This window comes from Galeopterus variegatus, unplaced genomic scaffold, assembly GCF_000696425.1.
Source record: "Galeopterus variegatus unplaced genomic scaffold, G_variegatus-3.0.2 Scaffold70, whole genome shotgun sequence".
Taxonomy (NCBI): domain Eukaryota; kingdom Metazoa; phylum Chordata; class Mammalia; order Dermoptera; family Cynocephalidae; genus Galeopterus; species Galeopterus variegatus.
This window is the reverse complement of record NW_007726181.1, coordinates 701,738-718,814: the sequence shown is the minus strand read 5'-3', so window position 1 is coordinate 718,814 and position 17,077 is coordinate 701,738. Positions and strand designations below refer to the sequence as shown.

Here is a 17,077-nt window from a genome sequence, read left to right as displayed (position 1 = left end):
GTAGGATCATTTAACTTTTCACTTTGTCCCCTGTGCTGTTCCTGGAGTCTATTGGCAGGGAGATGAAAGGTATAAACATTGTGATTTTGATTATAAATTAAAACAATCAATATAGAGTATAATCAATATTAAATTGTTAACCATAACTAATCAATGCTATTAAAATCAGGTATAGTAAGTATAAGTAAGATTAAAAAAGGGTTAAACTGTAAGTAAAGAAGGTTAAGAATTACAGTTTAAACTAAAAGTCTGATGCTCTTTAAAGCCAAGCATGCTGCTATTGTATAGTTTCCTGGCCACGAGCCATAGGCTTTGGGGTGAACTATTGATGCATGAGTAGATGTTCTTGTCACAGCATGAGTGCCTTGGAACGTTTTGACCTTTCTTTTCAATAGAAACAAAATTAAAAATGTTTTGATTAAAAGATAAATCAATGTGTAAAAGATTAGGTAAAAACATATAAATAAAGCAAGATTTTTGTGGTTGTTGTCCACACTTGCACTAGACATCTGTGGTCCCTCTCTTCCTTTTCACCGAATCCACACCACCTATTCAGGCCCAACGAATCCTGCGGAGCTGGTCTCTGGCATATTTTGGACATTTCATAAAAATGGAATCATATACTATGTGGAGGCTAGGCACCGTTCAATCATTGAACTTTATTTGCTCCATCAATGGCACTTGTCATGCTTATACCTTCCTATACCTAGGGGATTTCTTCCAACGAATCCTGTGGAGCTGGTCTCCGGCAATCATACCAAGTGTTGGTGAGGCAACACCAAGAGTTGGTAGGCCAACTGGAACTCCCAAACACTGGTGGTGAAAATGTAAAATGGTACAACCACTTTGGAATACAGTTTGGTGATCTTCTAAAAAAAATTAAATATACACATACCATATGACCCAACTCATTCCACTCCTAGTATTTACCCGAGAGAAATGAAAGCTTATGTCCACACAAAAACTTCTACACAGATGTCCACAGCAATTTAATTCATAACAGCCCAAAACTAGAAACAATCCAAATGTCCCTCCGTAAGGAATGTATAAACAAATTGCGGTGTGTCCATTCAAATGGAAAACCACTCAGCAATAAAAAGGAATGAACTATTAATACATGCAGCATGGGTGAATTGCACAGTAATTATGCTAAGAAAATGTAGCTACATTTTTAAAAAGGTATAAATTATACAATTCAATATAGATAAAAAAATTTTTAAAAAAAAGCAAACTAAATAAATAGTTCCTGGAAATGGGGAATTAGGATGGGTGGGTGTACAGGGAAAGCAGGAAGAACCTCAAATGGGCATGAAGAAACTTTTGGGGGCAATATATTTTCTATCTTGATTGTGGCAACTTTTTTATGGGTATATACATAGTTAAAACTTATCTAATTGTACACTTTAAACGTGTATAGTTTATTACATGTCAATTATACCTCAACAAAGCTGTTTTTAAAATAAGGACAGAATATCAGGTAGAGAGGGAGGAGGGACATGGTACAAAAGCAGGAGGAAGAATGGTACCAACCTAGTGAGGCCAGCTATGTAGGGAAGATTAGGAAGAACAGGCCAAGATGAGGTTGCACACACCCAGATTTTCTCATATGTTTCCCAGTTCAATGTGACAGATGTTTATTCTAAGCATTTAAAATCCTAACCCTTGGTTATTCAGTCCTTTTCCTATTTATTAAATTACTTAAAAGGGAAATAAAAGACAGATTAATTCAATTTGATAGTCTACAATCACCAGAAACATAAATTTTATTCAAAACAAAGCTCAGAGAAAAGAGGATTTGAATTTCTTGTTTAAAGAAATAAAACTATACGTAAAAGATTTAAAAAGATAAATATATAGCTAAGAAATTCTACCTGACAGAATTCTAGTTTTAAAAATCTAGAGATGGGGCTGGCTCATGGCTCACTTGGGAGAGTATGGTGCTAATAACACCAAGGCCACAGGTTCGGATCCCTATATAGGGACGGCCAGTTAGCTCATTTGGGAGAGTGTGGTGCTGACACTACCAAGTCAAGGGTTAAGATCCCCTTACCGGTCATATTTTAAAAAACAAACAAACAAAAAAAACCAAATCTAGATATGGTGACATTAAGATTCCTAATACTTTTTCAATCTGAAGAAACCAAAATGGCAATTATAAAAATATAAAACCTTCTCCAATCTAGTGATTTTTGTGTTCAACTCCTAAAGAGGTCAAAGACGAAAATGGATTCTTTCTATAGGTTCAATTTTTAGTATATCCCACAAGCGGTATCAAATATAGGAAATGTACTTAGCAAACTCACCATTTGTACAACAGACTCCCTTAATCGTGTTTCTTCTTCAGTCATGAGAGTCAATTCTTTGCAGACCATGGCAGCCAGTCCCACATCTAAGCATTCTGGATCTGCTGCCATCTTGAAAATTAGTTCCTCATGTGAGAAGACACAATGGCGCCTTAGCCGTCGGTAATGATTTACACACTGCCGTCCAATAGGCAACTGAAAACAAGAGATGATCAAATTAAATGACTTGCTTATAACATATTCCAAAACAGAACCACATATACCAGAACAGAATCCCTATTTACCCTTCAGATCCTTCCTTTTACAGAATAACAAATCCCTTTTGGATATGAGAGGCAACTACAAACACTAAGCCTTTATGACCTAGCTGGAATTTCAAACGCCTTCCCACAGAAAATCCCCATAATCTGAGATGCTAAACTTCTGATTTTGTACTCATTATGTGCATCAAGAAGGAGTTCCTTGGAATATAAATGAGGCAACAAACTCTTTTAGACCAGTCTAACGTGAAGTTGCTCTTACAGAAAAAAAAAAATTGTAGAAATAAATAAATAAATATTTTTAAAGTTCAGGCCATAAAGAGTTAAGTGGAATTATTCAGCATTCAAGTTTTCACAGCACAAAATAAAAAAATATTACAGGAAAAAATTTTTAAAAAAGAAAAGAAAAAGTGGGGGGGAAGTACTACTTAAGCAATCCATATCAGCTGACTTTTTATTTTTTTGCAAAAGCCAAAGCAAAAGATGATTTAGATTTTAGCACCTAGAAATCCTCTTAAAAACAACTAGCCTAGGGCCAGCCCGGTGGCGCACTGGAGAGTGCGCCGCTTGGGAGCGCGGCGGCGCTCCCACCAAGGGTTCGGATCCCATGTGGAGACCGGTTCCCGCTCACTGGCTGAGCGCGGTGCGGACGCAACACCGAGGGTTGCGATCCCGTTGCCGGTCCCCAGTATGGGCGCAACACCGAGGGCTGCGATCCCGTTACCGGTCAGTAAAAAAGACAAAAAGGAAAAAAAAAAAAAAAAAAAAAAACAACTAGCCTGGCAGAAAGAGAATTCAAAGTGAAATCATGAAATTATATACTTTATTTTCCTTAACAGTGAAATGACTAAATGATCACTTTTCATAAATCAACAGATACTCAAGATAAACTCTGAAAATTTCTTTAACTATCAAGCTGTAAGCCAAATTAAAATACTCTACACTAACATACACATACATATACATATATGCACAATCACACACTCCAACTACTTTCCTAAGCTCAGGTAGAAAAACTTGGGTCGCTAAAGAGTTTTGTTTGGATTTGGAAACTGTAATATAATAGAGAAAAAATTTTAAAATGCATCTTTAAGAACCTTTCAGAAGTCACCTACATTTTGAGAAAGGCAGAAAGGAATCATAGGTATCACAAGGAGTATGAAGCTATCTCTGAATTAAGGAGTGTTCCCATACTCTTCAAAGAAACTTTCCCAAGAAAATATACAGTCATCCCTCAGTATATGCAAGGGATTGGTTCTAGGACCTCCCACGGATACTAAAATCCATGGATTCTTAAGTCCCAAAGTCAGTCCTGTGGAACACAGGGAAATGAAAATTCAGCCCAACATATCCCACAAAATACTGTATCTTTTTGATCCACGGTTGTCTGAAACTGCAGGTGGCAAACCTGTGGATATGGAAAGCTAACTGTATTTACTGAAAAAAATCATGTATAAGTGGACCAATGCAGTTCAAACTTGTATTGTTCAAGGGTCAACTATATATATATTGAACTTACAGACAGCAATCATTTTGTATATTAACAACATACAACTCCCTCTTATTAAGAATATCTTAATTCTTAAATATTTACTCTTTAAACATTTCTCAAAAAGTCTCAATACAAGGGCGAGCAGAAGAAAAACCAAACCGTGGGATTTGCAGTTCTTTATTATTACAATATGTAAGGAAACAAATAATAGAACTGATTTATCCACTGCAGCTCATACAAATTAGTCCCATTACTGTACTGCAGAAATAAAGCTTCTATAACTTTTCATTTCTATCACTCCCTTATTCTAAAGAGTATTCAGGGCTTAACTCATATCATATAACTTGTCTATGGTTATGAAGTGAATCTATTAGCATCTTTACATACCAGGTTTAAAAAAAAAACAAAAAAACATAGGCCCAGTGAAATTAAGAGTTGCCCAAGGTCAACCATCAATAAAAGTGAGCATATTAAAGGCAGAAACCATCTGTAACTCATATCTGAATCATCCTGTTTCCTACCCTACACCTAACCAAGTACCACATAAATCATTAACACTCAAAAAATGGTAACTGAGTTTTTAAAAACAGAGCTCAAGCCCAAGGCAAAATCCTAAGCATAGTCTTCTTCTTGCTAAATCATGCTGCTTCCAAATCCTAATAAGTAAGAAATTTAAAATTATTGGGTCAAATAAGACTGTTCATTATATCATTTCATTAGCCAAAGAAATTAAAAAAAAAAAAATCTCCACATGGTTAACCATGAAATTTAATAAATTAAGGTGCCCAGAGAAAACATAAGATCCAATATCACTAAAGGATTCCCCCCCAGGTGGTTAGAGCACAACCTTATAACACCAAGGTCATGGGTTTGGATCACCATACTGGCCTGCCACAAAATAAATAAATAAATAAAGGATTTCCCCAAAAATGTTTTAAAAGGCAACAAAAACAGCATCATTAAAAGAAAAATAAAGTCAGTGTATAAGTATGCAGTCTTTTCCCTACCAACAAGATGTAACTGTAACTATTACTTTTTGATATCTGCTTCATACAAAAGCAAAATAGCAATCACTAGCATTATCATTTACACAAAATATGGTGTATAGAGATCTTAATGTTATAGCTACTCTTTTAAATATTTTATAAAAGGGAATATATATAGAAATCATAAGATGTCAAATAGAATAAAATTACCTAATTATCTATCAGAAGGAAAATAATGAAGAAATATTTTAAAATTAAAATCACAGAGCTAGGGCTAGCCGGTTAACTCAGTTGGTTAGGATATGGTGTTATAACACCAAGGTGAAGGCTTCGGACCCCCATATCAGCCAGCTGCCAGAAAACTAAAAATAATATTAATAATAATAAAACCACAGAGCTAGATATTTGAATATGTGGTAGAACTAATACCTGAAATTATCTCTATAAGCCTGATCATCTTTGTAAGATCCAAAAGTGCTCAGAAAGTTCAATGTTTTATTATGGTCTTTCCCTCTTTGTTTCTTAGCTCCTACTTATGAGTAAGGACATGCAGTATTTCTCTCTGTGCTTGGCTTATTTCACGTAACATAATTTTCTCCAAGCTTATCCATGTTGCTGTGAATGGCAGAATTTCATCCTTTTTTATGGCCAAGTAGTATTCCATTGTGTATATATACCACATCTTCCTTTTCCAGTCATCCGTTGATGGACATTTAGGTTGGTTCCATATCTTGGCTATTCTAAGTAGACCTGTGATGAACATGAGAGTGCAGGTATTCCTTCAACATGATGATTTACACTCTTTTGGGTATATACCCAGCAATGGGATTGCTGAATCATATGGTAGCTCTATCTGTAGTTGTCTGAGAAACCTCCATACTGTTCTCCATAATGGCTGTACTAATTTATAGTCCCATCAACAGTATAGAAAAGTCCCCTTTTCTCCACATCCTCGCATTTGTTATTCTTAGTCTTTTCAATAACAGCCAGTCTAGCTAGGATAAAATATCTCAATGTGGTTTTGATTTGCATTTCCCTGATGACTAGAGATGCTGAGCATTTTTTCATGTACCTGTTGGCCTTTGTACCATAATAAAACACTGAACTTTCTGAATGAGAGAATAGACTTATAGTTACTAGAGATGGGAAAAGGGGAGGGGGACAAGGGATAGGGAGTAATTGGGTAAAGAACACAAAAAAGTAATTATGATTTGTAATGACAAATATGCTAATAATATTGATTTGATCATCACATACTGTACACAAATACCTATAGTCAACTCTGTACCCCATATGTATTAAAAAAAATTGCTCAGAAAAAGGAAAGACTAAGGCTGGACCTGAGGCTCAATCGTGAGAGTGCGGTACTGAGAGCTCTGAGGCCGCGGGTTCGGATCCTATATAGGGATGGCTGGTGTGCTCACTGGCTGAGCGTGGTGCGGATGACACCGAGCCAAGGGTTGCGATCCCTTTACCAGTCCAAAAGAAAAAAAAAAAAGAAAAGAAAAAGCAAAGACTAGAGGAATTATTTCCTCAGAAAAGTTTAAGAAAAGAAACTGCCCATTTAGAGTTCAAAAAGAATGGGGAAAATAATGAATGGATGACAAATAAAGAAGTGTAAAATCTTCCAAATTAAGAACGTGATGAAAACTCTATTTAACTTCCTAAACAACTACAGCCACTCCAGACTCCACTGAAATAATCATGAACACCATCTTAAGCCCAGCTAAGCAAATATGGCCACTAAGATGCACTTTATAGAGGTGTTAATAGACATACAACAGCCACTTGCTATAAAACAGACCCAGTCAGCAGTACAGAAGTTCACAGCTTCAGCAAAGTTGTAGCCCTGGTTAAATCCAGAATGATAGGCACGAGGAAATGTCACAACAAACTCGCCAGCACACTGATTGGTCCTGTACACCTAAAAGCAAATTGGGAACAGGAATACAAAAACCAAAAAGTAAAAACAACAAAAAGAGACAGATTTTATAAGTCAGATATTTTTAGAAACATTTTCTAAATCTGAAAACAATGAAGCATTAATATACACACAGAAAATAATATCAGGGTTTAAGAAGTAGCCAGAATCCTACCTTCTTAAAATAGTCACTAATAATTATAATTTATGACAAGAATTAGCAGCCAAAAGAAGTTCTCAAAGAAAATGTTACTCTCACTGAGCTTCTAGTTTCCTAACTTGAAGAAATTTTTACAATCAAGAAGAATTTTTTTTTTATTCCTGTGCAATAAATAGTGGAAAAGGATGGAATTTCCTACTACCTTTGGATAACTGTCTGAAAACTAACTAAATTGATTAGCTCATATGCCACATAAAATATCTCCAAAATCAGTTTCCCTGAATCTTACTTTGTTTTTCAATAACACCATGTGTCTTGTGAAAGTCCCAGTTTCTAGTATAAATTCACTCTTTAAAGACAAAGCAACACCACGAATGTTACTCAATTTACTTTCTCACTAAGGTTTTTTGTTTTGGTTTTATTATTCTCACTAAGGTTACAATGAATATTTGCTTAATGCAGCAAAACTACTAAATTTATACTTTATTAGGTATTTGTAGCTTAAATTTGAGAATCACTTCCAAAACTAAGTTAAAAAGTAGAAAAAGGTATTTGTAATATACTTTCATTTCAAAACTAAGTTAAAAAGTAGAAAAGGTATTTGTAATTTCTACTTCGTGACCTCATGCATTAAAAGCTATGAAATCTTTATACGGAAAAATAAGAATAAGCAACAGTTGTTAGAGCTACTGCTTAAAATACCTATACTTTGGTTAAACAGGGATAATAATGAGTATGAGATTTTTGTTCAAACTAGTATATAATGGGTTACTGAAAATAGAAGATAATTTGTATAAGGAGCTATACAGAAAGCACGATTCATACTTTAAAACACCCCTTCTTGATCAGTTGTTCCCATCAGAGCATAAATTCTAATTTAGCCAGAAGATGACATGATCTTTTACTTCCAGTTACAAAACAAAACATATGTGATTCTATCTAATCAAAAGCTAAAATAACTTTAAAAACATGGAAGGGAGACACAAAAAGACTCACAGGCACACCATGCTCCATTAGCACATTGGGGTTCATGATGGTGACTAATTGATGCAGGAGATCCGGCTGGGATTCAAATAGCTCAGGGGCCAGCTCCCTCATCACCTCTTCCAGCTGTTCTGCAGCATGAGATGGCACACCATACCAAGTCTTTGGCTCCCCCCTAACAAAAGAAATAACGGTTTAGCTATGTAGAGCATGGTAACAATGAGGACAGGGTCTCCGAGTCAAACCCACTAAATTATAATTAACTTTGTCTTATTTAATGGCCACAGATTATATGCCCTGAATCCTGGCAACCATCTCATAAACCTGTGCTTACCATTCATACTAGGAGGTAAGGCAAGAGTGTATGGATAGGTAGATACATACTTGAACCTACGCTTAGAAAAGCAACTCAAAGTAGATTAATGAACTCTTTAAAGTGGACTAGTAATATCTTCAAACAGAAAAGACACTATATGAAAAGTAAGCACTATCCCAAGGGATACTGACACACTACCCGGGATACTGACACACTACCTTGATTCACAGTGTCCACTGGACACTCTAATTATTGCCACGATGACCAAAGTAAAAGTCAATGATCTCTAGAATACCTATAAATAACTTCATTGAGTTCAATTTTACTATCCAAGGAAATAAGCCAAGGTTAGAAACTGCTGAAAGCTTCTATACAGTCCTGTCTATAAATCTCAAGGACCAAAAAGTTAGCATCATTAATCCACTAGATGTTAGTAGACTAGAGTTCATTTACAATACTAAGTTGTACTTCTAGAAAATGGATTTAATTAGTTAAACTATTTATAGAATATCTGTATTTCTTAATCCCAGTACAACTTACAAAACTATATAGAGCAATGCTATCCCCTACAGAACTTACTAAATGATAAAAATGTTCTATATTTATAGTATTGGCCAGTAGAGTGGCCCCCAGTCATATCTGACTACAGAGCACTTGAAATGTGGACAGTGTAACTGAGGAAATAAATTTTAAATTTTACTTACTCTTAACTAATTTAAATTTAAATAGCCACAAATGACTAGCTGCTACCATATTATACAACAAAGTAATGAAGCAGAACAAGAAAATCACTAGAGTTTTCTACTGCATATTGTGATCTAAGTAGTATTTTTGAAATGGAGAGAAAAAGATCATCTAGTTAAGATAACATAATACTGGGCAAGGAACTGGTTAAGTAAATAAAGGCTGTGGGTGAGATACAAAAAAAAAAAAAAATCAGCAGAGCTGGCCCGTGGCTCACTTGGGAGAGTGTGGTGCTGAGGGCACCAAGGCCGTGGGTTCAGATCCCTGTACAGGGATGGCCGGTTAACTCACTTGGGAGAGTGTGGTGCTTACAACACCAAGTCAAGGGTTAAGATCCCCTTACCGGTCATCTTTAAAAAAAAAAAAAAAAAAAATCAGCAAAAGAATTTAATGACTACGTAATGTAACTTAGACATTTTCGGAGAAAATGCTATTAAAAAGAAAAGAAATTTGAAAATATTGAATACTGAAGGTTAGTCAAATTTTAATTACAGAACTTTAAACATTCTATCTTGCATATCAAAAGATACACCAAAATAATTTTCGTGTACACTAAACAAGTAGCATTTGGTTTAAAACTCTAGACTCGGCTACTTGCACATATTTTTAAAGGGAGGGTATCCTGAGAACTTCCCCCATTTCTCCCCAATATATTATCCTACTTCTGGGTAGGATATACTTTTGATGTCAGTTCTCCCTAATACATCACCTAATATTATTACATCTTAAAAACAAAAGGTCACTAAGTGTTGTATCAAAAATTACACATACCAGTGCAAGTAGTTGATAGAATAACTCCAGTGATCTTCAATGTGCCAGCAAAAAGAAGAGAAACACATTCCCACGTAGAGCCATGGCACCTTCATACCAGAGATGTCCACATTAATATGTGCAAGAACAGACTGCTCCAGGACAGGCATGTTATTCAAATTCCAACCAGAAAGTGCGTATTCCTGTTTGTTTGTTTTTTTTTAAAAAGGTGTAAATGGAAGATCAGAAAAGAAATGACAAGAGCTCAAAAGAAATCTCAAGGAAATCTTGAAAAAGTAAACATTTTATAATATTTACAATAATCTAACCCATAGATTCTGTTCTTTGTTCTCCACTAAGTGTAACTCATATAACTAAATATTTCATCCCTTCTCCTGTCTAGGTTCTATTTATTTATTTATTTGTTTTTTACTCTTCCAAGGTTCTTTATTAAACATGAAGTGGTAAAATAATATTCGTAGGTAGGCCAACAATTTAAAGTAGCAGAGATTGCATCTAGCTCCCAGAACAACCACATTCACATTTAAGGTGATACTGGCCTATACATATTACCAAACTGTATGATAACTGCCTATGGTGAGAGATTGAGAGTAAAAACCCTCTGAATTTAAGGACTAAAAACCAAAAAATAAGAGGCTGACAAGCAATGAATACTCAACCAATCTTAGCTTTGTCAGATACTGGCTGTGTAACTGCAGCACTTTACTTCATTTCTTTGTACCTTAATTTCCAAATAAAAAAGAGATAATCATACCAACCACATAACGTTAAAGGAATGATTAAACATATAAAGCCAAAAAGCATGGTGTCTGGTGCTTGACATACATAATATTTATTAAAATTAACAAATTTGGGGCCGACCCCGTGGCGCACTCGGGAGAGTGCGGCGCTTGGGAGCGCAGCGCCACTCCCACCGCGGGTCTGGATCCTATATAGGAATGGCCGGTGCGCTCACTGGCTGAGCGCGGTGCAGGCAACACCACACCAAGGGTTGCGATCCCCTTACCGGTCACAAAAAAGACAAAAAAAAAAAAAAAATTAACAAATTTAATACATGTTGCTAAAGAAATCAAAAAGGTCAAAGCAAGTTACTCTGGAGACCTCAGAAAAGGTGATCAAGAAGTACCACAGATGATTTTGACTAACATTAGAGAATCTGAAACTCTTGCCAACCTTTTCCTCTCCACTTCCATCCCCTGCCCCCCCTTCCTCCGTTCCTGCCTCTCCCCTCTAATGGTCTCTTGATCTATGTATACATGTTTCTTCTTTGTTGAGTATCTATTCCTATAATTAAAAAAACCTTCCCCAATGTCTTTTTCTCCCAATCTCATTTCCCTCCTAATTCCTTTTTCCTAGTCAAAATACTGAACAGTTACATTTTTCAGTATGTATATTATTTTTTTTAGCAGCTAAAATGTTGCTATTCTGTTAATTTTAAACCATAGTAAGATTTTTAGACAAAAATTCATTTTGGTACCAAAATAAATAATTATCATGTTATCATTCTTAACAGAAATAAACCTTAGTACCCAGAAATTTATCACTGTAAATTTACCACTGGCCCTAGCATTGGTATATGTATGTTAAATACATTCATATCATTTAAAAGGACTAGCACCCAGTATGCAGCTATATCTTAACTCTTTCAGATTAGGACTCTCAGCTACATGGCTGTGTTTAGATTGCATGTTTATCTATTATTCCATCAAGTATACTTATCATTTCTGAAAAGGGTTAGAACACTGAATCAACAACATTAAAAGATGGGTTCTAGGATCCACATTAAGTGCATAATCCGTAAAGGGTCTATTCTCCATACTGTGGTTTTTAAACTGTCAATAATAGCATCCTTAGTACAAAATTCCTAGACACCTAGTTACTATTTTTAAACATTAGCTTGACAGGAAAATATGCTGAAGAGCACCAAATAATTAAATTATAAATAATTTGGAAAACAATTGGGAGTTGGAAACTGCTTCCGCACCTACTCAAATTGGAAATTCTCAATTCAGTCATGTTTTTTTTTTTTTTAACCAAGACAGCTAGTCGTGTTTACAACAAACCTCTTACTATTATTTTAAGGTTTCTAATTGCCAGTTTCTCCAATTTTTATTTATTTTTTTAATTTTATTTTTTTAACATTCTAAAATGTTGTGGAGCAGTTGGGGGAGGAGGAGAGAGGTAAAGAATGGGAGGAGAAAGGGAGGGGCATGGTTGAGGCCTATGGCACCCCTCTCATTCCAGCAGGGGGGCTCAGGAAGCTTCCAGCTGTAACTCGTTGGTTATCGCTGTGCTGGATGCAGATGTCAGAGAGAACATGACAAAGGCCCTTGGCCCCCAACCACCCTGGCTCAGCAGCCTGGGGCGTTTCTGGCGGCAGCTCAGTGGTCACCACTGGGCTGGGTGTGGATGTGGGGGGGTGTGGCTGAGGCCTTTGGACACCCACTGCCCCGGCTCAGGTGCCTGGGGCGCTTCCAGCAGCAGCTCAGTGGTCGTCGCTGAGCTGTGTATGGACATCAGGGGGGCATGGCTGAGGCCCTCAGTCCCCAGCCACCTGCCTCAGGAATGCAAGGCTCCAGGGGAGTGTGGCTTAGGCCCTTGGCTCTTCCCACCCCAGCTTGGGAGCACAGGACACTTCCAATGGTGGCTCGGTGGTCGTAGCTGGACTGGGTGTGGATGTCAAGGATGCCTGGCTGAGGCCCTTGACCTTGTTTACATCTAAAATGAGGGAACATCCTGTGGGGACCAGCACTTGAGCACTGTGGTTGAGCTAAATTGCTGCTTTGCTGATTCCCTGGGGAAGGCTTTTTGTGCAGCTCAGGTTTTTACTGTTGACTTTGTAAGCACTTCTGGGTCTTGTGAGGTCCAGAACACCTGGTTTGTGTGGAAACTTCGATCTGGGCCTGAGTTTTTTCAGCAAACTGCACCCCCTGCAGTTCTGTATTCCTGACCAGTCTCCACTGAGTGGTCCTGCGCTGATTGGAGGGTAGATCAGCTGTCCATGCTGTGCCCCAATGTTCCTCTGGTGGGCCCGTCTCTCTCACCCCCCAAACTTCAAACAATTCTCATGGATGGGCTGTGTGCCAGTCCTTTGCAATGACTCACTGGCCTCTGAGTGGCTCCTTTTTTCAGCTGTCTGTGGCCCCTCATTCCTATGTGGGTCCACGGGAACCCTGTTAGTGGTCTTGCTGACATGAGGGCCACCAAGGCCCTCTTCTCCCCTGCAGCCTCCAAGCAACTTCACAGGAAGGGCACAGCTGCAGCTCTTGCCAGCTCTTGCTCTATGTGCTCATCAGGGCCAACCCTGTAGCAGTTGGGGCTAGAAAAAAATCACAGCAATTCATCCTTTCTCTTATAGTGGCTTTCCTGCCTTCAAGAACTCTGTAGGTCTCTCCTCCTCTTCCTCTGAGCTCTAGCAGCCCCAGCTTGGCAGTCGTTGCTTTTTAAAAGTTATAAATTGGCTGACTACGGGAGAGGGTGACACTGGGGACCATCTATTCCACCATCTTTACTGGAAGTCCTGTCTAGGTTCTATTTAGATTTCCTGTTATTTTGGATACCTCTGACTTACTCTGAAGCACATGAGCAAAGTTTCTGAATAACTCCCCAGTCTACCAGTAACATAGTGAGACCCATTTTAGTAGGTTGCTATTACATGTCTACTTTATCCCCAGTAGCATAATTTCCCAAAATGTTTATTAATAAGTTTACAGAATGACCCTAGAAACTGTGAATACAAAACATAATGAGACACATAATCCTGAATTTGTGGCAACACTGAAGACTAATATGATGCAGACAGTCACTACCACCACTCCTCACTACAAACATCTAGAAATATTGGATACATTATAACCATAATAACAACAGAAAAATCCCTTCACAACTGAACTAAAAAAATCAAGAAAAGAAATTCCCAGTTTCTAGAAACAGAAAGGAAACAAAGCCAGAATGAAAAAGGAAGCTGTCAGAATATTCATAGGGGCTTCTAACTGGACTAGATTTTAAACATCCATCCCTGAAGCCATATGAGGTACAGACTTAAAGTGTTTTTCATCCTTATGGAATACAGTTCTCAAAGTGGGGTCCAGAGGATCCATGAAGTCAAACTATTTTCATAATAATTCTAAGATGTTATTTGCCTCTTTCGCTTAAATTCTTGAAGGAGGATAGTGTTAGTTTCCGAGAGGAAACATGATATATGATACAGTAACAAACTGAATGCAGAAGCAGGTAAGAGAATCCAACTGCCTTCTATTAGAAGGTTGATAACTGAACCTGGATGCCAGGTACTGAGAGAGGGAGGGAGGTTCATTATTGTGTTTACTTTTACACAAATATGTTTAGAAGTTTCTATAAAAAAAATTTTTTTAAACCCTCAAAGAAGTTAAATAGCCAATGACAAAGCTAAAGAGAAAATTTGTAAACTGGAAGACAGATTTGAGGAAATTATCCAAAATGCAGTACAGAGATACAGAAACTATAAAGCTGTAGTTAAGTGTCATGGAGGATAGAATAAGAAAGTAACATAGGTTTAACTAGGAATTCCAACAAAAAGTAACAAAGAATTACAATTCCTACGCTCAAGAAGCTAAAAAAAAAAAAAAGGATTTCAACAGTTACTACTCAACATGGTTTTTTTTGGTTGGCCAGCTGATTGGCTAAAAAAAAAAAAATAATGAATCTAGTTAGAGACAAGGTCTCCATACAAAAAAGTTAACATGAGGCAATATGAATTCCAAATACAGATAAGAAAATAAATTATACAGTTATTCAGGGGTCAACAAACTAGTAATCATCGTGGGTTTGGACTGTTAGGAAAACTTCATGGAAATGGAAGAACCTGAACTGAGCTTTGAAGAACAGATAAGATTTAAATAATCTTTCTGGGAGGGAGAGCTACAGGAATGTAAAAGGTAAGTTACAGAGAGACAGAATATAGTTGTCTGGCTGGTGAAGGGGCATAGTGGAAGAGTCATACTCAGAAATATAGGAAATAAAACCATAAAGACTAGATCTTTAATCTGAAGTTTCAGACTAAGAAGTTTAGATTTTACACTGTATTCAAAAGAGAAATAAAACAGATTTTGAAAAATGGAACAATATGATAATCATATAGTACCTTTAAATATTTTGAAACTTTTGATCAAGGAAAACTTCAAACATAAACAAAAGTAGACAGAACTACATAATAAACTTGCACTGACCCATCAATCTCAAAATTCTACGTGAAAACAATATATGAGAGAGACTACAGAGAGAAGCAGTATGCAGAAAAGAGTTATTTAACACAGCAGGCCTGAGATTGCTATCCTTCAAAAGGCCTGTTTAAAAGTTGGTCCTTAGCTGGCATCTGGAAATATGAACAGTAAGCAATTCCCTACACTAATAAAAAACTCTCCCTAAATAATAAGAGTAGCTCACAATCCCCAGACTATTTGTACAATGTGGTTTATACTGAATACCTGCTTTCCTTCCGGGAGTCAGGAATTTGGGTATGTATTTGGCAAAGGGTGCCCATGCCACCCCCCCCCCCAATAAAAACCTTGGGCACTAAGAACATAATGAGTTTCCCTGATATGCCAATACTTCACACATTGCCATAACTTAATACTATGTGACACCAGTGGGAGAGGACTCTTGGAAGCTTGTGCTTGGTTTCCTCTGGACTTTGCCCATGCATTTTTTCCCTTTGCTGATTTTGCTATGTATGCTTTCACTGTCCCCCCCAATAAAAACCTTGGGCACTAAGAACATAATGAGTTTCCCTGATATGCCAATACTTCACACATTGCCATAACTTAATACTATGTGACACCAGTGGGAGAGGACTCTTGGAAGCTTGTGCTTGGTTTCCTCTGGACTTTGCCCATGCATTTTTTCCCTTTGCTGATTTTGCTATGTATGCTTTCACTGTAATAAATCATAGCCATGAATCCTCCAAGCAATCACTGCACCTAGGGATTCTCTTGGGGATCCCTAACACAAGTGGTCATTATGTAAGACCACAATGATTATCCCAACATGTGATAAGGATCTAGACAAGAATAGTAGTAGTGGAAATGGAATATTATTTTCAATCCTATAGAAAATAATGAAAAAATGAATTAGGATTTAGACAAAGACTTAATATGGAGCAAGGATGACAAGAAGAAAAAATTTTTCCAAGGTTTCAAGTTCTACACCTACCTTTATTCTTCAGAAGCCCTATTTGTAGAGCATACTACATTCATAAGACACAACCTCAGAAGTACTTTTCCACTAAATTATGACTGTAGAGAGGCATGTTATCAGATACCAAGAGGCTATCTCATACTACAGAAGTTCAACACAAATGTACAATTCTTGGTGAAAAGCTGGTACTTATTTACTATTTTAATAGAGTAAGTTTCAGAGGAGAGTAACAAACTTACGTAAAATATAAGCATAAAAAGTCTGAAGGTTTTATACACACTGTGTAATTAGTCCCCAAAATCCTTCTGTGACAAATGTGTTCTCTTGTGCCACCTTACAAAAAAAACTAAATTCTGAGTAAAACGTTATTGTTTAGAAAATAAACAGCAAATCTGTGACCCAGTCTAGAAAAAAAGGCTTTATCTAATTTGTCTCCTGATACTATGGTCGATCACCTTAAAGCACAGGAATCAATGTTTGAATCTATTTAAAACTAGAAAGAGAAAAGTTTTTAACTAAGGGCACGTAGTAAAATATTTCCAACCACTTATTCCAAAAATAATTACTTAAAGAATGATAGTTGGAAAAAGAATAAAAGTCATAGTAGGCCAGCTTTGCAACCCCCTCTCTCCTATGTGAAATTAATAATAGTAGCCAGCCTCCAATGCACCCACCACCACCAATGATCCCCACCTTGTGAAATTCAGGACTTTTTTTTTTTTTTTGTCCTTTTTGAGACCGGCCGCACTGCGCTCAGCCAGTGAGCGCTGTGAGTGCACCGGTCATCCCTATATAGGATCCGAACCCACGGCGGGAGCGCTGCTGCGCTCCCAGCGCCACACTCTCCCGAGTGCGCCACGGGCTCGGCCCGAAATTCAGGACTTTCTATAGTCCCCTCCCACACCAAATAGGGTTGACCTATGGAACCAAAAAGATACTGCAGATATTAAGAAGTCTGACTTTTGA

General features: G+C 37.2%; 1 protein-coding gene across 1 annotated transcript in view; it reads right to left on the bottom strand.

Annotated features, from left to right (window-relative positions):
• KDM5A (lysine (K)-specific demethylase 5A) overlaps positions 1-17,077 on the bottom strand; it is a 101,129-nt gene that overhangs the window by 46,863 nt on the left and 37,189 nt on the right. The window contains exons 11-14 of the mRNA XM_008577757.1: positions 9,938-10,119; positions 8,119-8,281; positions 6,846-6,965; positions 2,304-2,498 (exon numbers count right to left, since the gene is read on the bottom strand). Of these exons, the coding sequence (XP_008575979.1) occupies positions 2,304-2,498; positions 6,846-6,965; positions 8,119-8,281; positions 9,938-10,119 (660 nt within the window). The remainder of the gene's footprint in view (positions 1-2,303; positions 2,499-6,845; positions 6,966-8,118; positions 8,282-9,937; positions 10,120-17,077) is intronic.